This window comes from Myotis nattereri, assembly GCF_964212035.1.
Source record: "Myotis nattereri genome assembly, chromosome: 12".
NCBI classification, from domain to species: Eukaryota; Metazoa; Chordata; class Mammalia; order Chiroptera; family Vespertilionidae; genus Myotis; species Myotis nattereri.
The window spans coordinates 54343785-54348553 of NC_138087.1; the positions used below are offsets into that span (position 1 = coordinate 54343785).

Here is a 4769-nt window from a genome sequence, read left to right on the forward strand (position 1 = left end):
AAAGCACATGCACGGATGAGAGGACGCTGCAAGGACAATGATTTAGATAGATTTCAAGTGAAGTCTGAGGAAGAACAGGGCAGGTTACTTCAACGGGCCTCATCCAATGAGTTGAAAATTTAAAGGAAAAGTATGTCTTTCACTCAGACTTTCTATAAACCACTATAAGGCCCTGGCCGGTTCGGCTCAGTGGATAGAGCATTGGCCTGCAGACTGAAGGGTCCCGGATTGGATTCCTGTCAAGGGCACATGCCCAGGTTCCTGCTCAATCTCCAGTAGGGGGCGTGCAGGAGGCAACCGATCAACAATTCATCATTGATGTTTCTCTCTCTCTCTCCCTCCACCTTTCTCTCTGAAATCAATAAAAAATAAAAACAAACAAACAAAAAAAACCACTATAAGCACAGACTTGGCTACAACACAGGAGAAAAGACTGGGGGCTTCTGGACTCTGGATGGGATTACAGGGTTCAGAGAAGAGGAAGGAAGGGAAGGAGAAAGGGCGAAAAGGAGGGAGGGAAAGAGGAAGCAGGCAGCAAACCTCCCCCAGCGCCTTCATCCTAATTGGATCTTGGGGATCTTATCCCAGAAGAATACAAACTTTCTAAACTGAGTACAACTCACTTTCCAAACTTTAAATGACTTTAGGGACTAAAATGGTCCCAAAGAACAGACTAGAATTTAAATTATCATCTAAGGGCACTGTCCAGTCCTTTGGAGAATGTGCCCTTGGACACACAAGGCAGGCGGAGCAGAGGGAATGGCTGGACCCTGCACCTGCCACACGTTCTGAACTCTCACCCTGGAGCTTCAGACCCAGTGTCACCATGTCTGACATGTGGCCTCTTCCAGCCCTTAGGAAACAAATATTGTTACTCACCATTTTTCTGGTAAAGGTAAGCGCAAGTTTGTTTGTTTTTTGTTAATCCTCACCTGAGGATATTTTTCCACTGATTTATTTTTTTTTATTTTTTTTTTTAGAGAGAGTGGATGGTGCATGTGCCTCTAAGAGATATATTGATGTTTTAAAGGCCCTCAGAGAAGAATAGAGACTACTCTTGTTTATGTTCATGCTGAAGCCACACTGTTTCTGGATTTTAAAATGTATATATTTTTATTGATTTCAGAGAGGAAGGAAGAGGGAGTGGGAGATTGAAACATCAATGATGAGAGAGAATCATTGATTAGCTGCCTCCTGCTCACTCCTGCATGTCCTACACTGGGGATCTAGCCCGCAACCTGGGCATGTGCCCCGACCAGGAATTGAACCGTGACCTCCTGGTTCATGGGTCAATGCTCAACCACTGAGCCTCGCTGGCCAAGCTATTTCTGGATATTTTGAGGGCTTTCTGTGGAAGAGGGATTAAAGCTGCAAAGGAGCATATTTTAGCTCAGTATCAAAGGGGAACCACTTCCAAGTGAAAAGACCCTGGCCAGGAAGTTAATCATAGCACCCCTCCCCCCCCCATCACTCAGGGTGTCAGGCCAGGCAGGAGGACTGTGAGGAGTACAGTAAGGGGTTTTCTGCTTTGGAAAGGGAGCAGATTGTGAAATAGACCCTAAGGCCTGTTGTCAGTAGCATTAGAGTGATTATTACAGTCCATGACAATGATGATGATGATGATGATGACGACAACATTGACAATGATGACGATGTAATTACTTACATAATTAATAATGGTGATCACCACTTCCCCTCTAGATTTTGAGCTTTCTGAGTTAGGGGTTATGCCATTCATTGCTGTGATCCTGGCACCTAGAATTCTGCCTGGCCCAGAGCAGATGCCCAATACACGTCTGTCAGCCTGAATTGAATTATTATGGGACTGGCGTGGTAACAGCTATAATGTGAAGTACCAACCGGGGCGTGTCTGGTTCTCCAGGAAGGAGGTGCCCCTGTATACCAAGGAAGGGGCCGGATAACTGAAAACATTTGGAGCTATGGACGTGTGGGAAGTTCATGAGTATTTTAGATACAGAGCAAATAAAACTCAGTGCCCAACACCCTCAGTGTTGCCTACAGTTTTCTACTGGTCCAGCATCAATCCCAGTTTGGGGAGCTCTTCGCAGTCTGAGGAGACATTCAAGCTTCCCAGAAAGAAGAGCTGATAGGGCTCTATGAACAGTGTCAGGGAGAAGCCAGTGCCTCCTGTGCAGGCAGATGGAGGATGACAAGACGGGATGATCAGTCAGAATTCTCCTTCAACCTCAGCAAGGCCCATTTGCTGCGCTAACTGTACAAAAGGATCAGCAGCCTGTTCAGACCTTGGCACTGTGGTCTGGGCTGATTCTCCGAACAGGTCACACCAAGCAGAGGCTCTTGGCTCCCACCAGCCGCAAGGAAAGGGACACTTGAGTTTCATTTTTTTTTTTACCTATTGCTAATCTTAAAAAAAATAATAAATTTATTAGAATGATGTTGGTTATTAAAATTATATAGGTTTCAAGTGTACAATTATATATAATACACAATCTGTATATTACATTGTGTGTTTACCACCCAAAGTCAAATCTCCTTCTCTCACCATGTAGGACCCCTTCTACCTTTTACTACCTCCCTGATCCTGCTTTCCCTCCAGTAACTACCATACTGTTGTCTGTGTTTTTGTTTGTTTGTCTTGTTTTTGCATTTGTTGCTTTACGTTTGATAGCCCACCAGTGAGTGAAATCATATGGTTCTTGACTTTTCCTGTCTACTGATTTTGCTGCTTTAGCATGGTATTCTCAAAATCTATCCACCTTGTCACAAATGGCAGTATTTCATCTTTTCTTCCAGCTGGGTACTATTCCATTGTATGGATGTCTCACATCTTTGTTATCCAATCATCGATTGAAGGACACTTCAGTTGTTTCCTTGTCTTGACCACCGTGAACTATGCAGCTTAGTGGCCCATTTTGGTCCAGGGCCCATGATTCATGGCCCACACATGGCACAGCGGTGGCCATGAGAGCACTAACCTTCACAAACTCATGAGCCGCAACTTGAATCACCCTGTTTATTTTCATTTACATTGTCTTGTCACCTGAGTGTGTATATATATATATACACCAGATGTTGTATTGGCAAAATTTTTGTGGAAAAGATTTAGAGACTGTAGTGATGTTACCTTCCTTCAGAGTGGATTTATGTTTGCTTCTGTTAGATATTTGGGAGCACCAAAAATCTGGGACAGCCTCAATCCAATTTCAGGGCTTGGGAAAATTTGAAACTAGCTACAAAACCTGTAAATGCGTGTTTCCTTCTGATTCACTCTTATTCTTATGGAGCTGCCCTGGGGGCGGGATCCCCCGTCCCCCAACAGAAGGAACTTTAATTAGGAACAACTTCATGGTGGGCCTTGCACTTCAAAACCTGCTCCCCACCTCCAGGAGGCTGTCAGCAGTGCTTCTTGGCCTCTCGGTGACCACCCCAGAAGCTGCAAATGTCCCCGTTGAAAACAGCCTCAAATGCTGGTCTTATTTCTCTGAGTTCCTATTTACCCCAGAATTATGACCCTATGACTCCTTGTTGTTTTATTTACCTTGCCAATACTTTACACAGATGTTTTATATAGTTTGTCCAGTGTTTATAATTGCCATCTGCAGGAGAATTAGTCCAAATTAACTTGTTTGTCCTTACTGAAAGCAGAGGTTAAATATTGATCTCTATTACATTTTTCCTAGAATCCTGTAGAGATGACCAAACTGTCAGCGCTATTCTCCACTTGCTCAGCCAGGTGGGGATTTTACTGGGCTGCCCAGGTATGTTTGGAGTCAGAGAGTGCTGAGGTTGACCTTCTGAGTTACTGCAAGTGACAGAGTAGATACACCATGGACAGGTCCAATCAGACCTCCCCCGTGGTGGGGTTCATCCTCCTGGGCCTCTCTGCCCACCCAAAACTGGAGAAAACATTCTTTGTGCTCATCCTGCTGATGTACCTGGTGATCCTGCTGGGCAACGGGGTCCTCATCCTGGTGACCATCTCTGACTCCCACCTGCACACACCCATGTACTTCTTCCTGGGGAACCTCTCCTTCCTGGACATCTGCTATACTACCTCCTCAGTTCCCCTCATTCTTGACAGCTTCCTGACCCCCAGGAAAGCCATCCCCTTCTCAGCCTGTGCTGTGCAGATGTTCCTCTCCTTTGCCATGGGAGCCACAGAGTGTGTGCTGCTGGGCATGATGGCGTTTGATCGCTACGTGGCCATCTGCAGCCCCCTTAGGTACCCCGTGGTCATGAGCAAGGCTGCCTACGTGCCCATGGCTGCTGGCTCCTGGGCAGCTGGTATCGCCAACTCAGTAGTTCAGACATCCCAGGCCATGAGGCTGCCCTTCTGTGGCGATAACATCATCAACCACTTCACCTGTGAGATCCTGGCTGTCCTGAAGTTGGCCTGTGCTGACATCTCCATCAATGTGATCAGCATGGTTGTGGCCAATATGATCTTCCTTGCAATCCCAGTCCTGTTCATTTTTGTCTCCTATGTGTTCATCATTGCTACCATCCTGAGGATCCCCTCAGCTGAAGGGAGGAGAAAGGCCTTCTCTACCTGCTCTTCCCACCTCACAGTCGTGGTCGTCTTCTATGGGACCATCCTCTTCATGTATGGGAAACCCAAATCCAAGGACCCATTGGGAGCAGACAAACAGGACCTTTCAGACAAGCTCATTTCTCTCTTCTATGGGGTGGTGACCCCCATGCTCAACCCCATCATCTACAGCCTGAGGAACAAGGATGTGAAGGCTGCTGTGAAGAACCTGGTGAGTCAGATACACCTAACTAAGTGA

At 46.2% G+C, this 4769-nt stretch overlaps 1 protein-coding gene across 1 annotated transcript; it reads left to right on the forward strand.

Moving 5' to 3' along the window:
- Positions 1-3809: 3809 nt before the first annotated feature.
- On the forward strand, positions 3810-4769 carry LOC308528137 (olfactory receptor 13C7-like; the record flags this gene model as incomplete). The annotated part of the gene is made up of 1 exon (XM_081103672.1): positions 3810-4769. One exon carries the CDS (start codon positions 3810-3812, stop codon positions 4767-4769), a length of 960 nt encoding a protein of 319 aa, XP_080959798.1.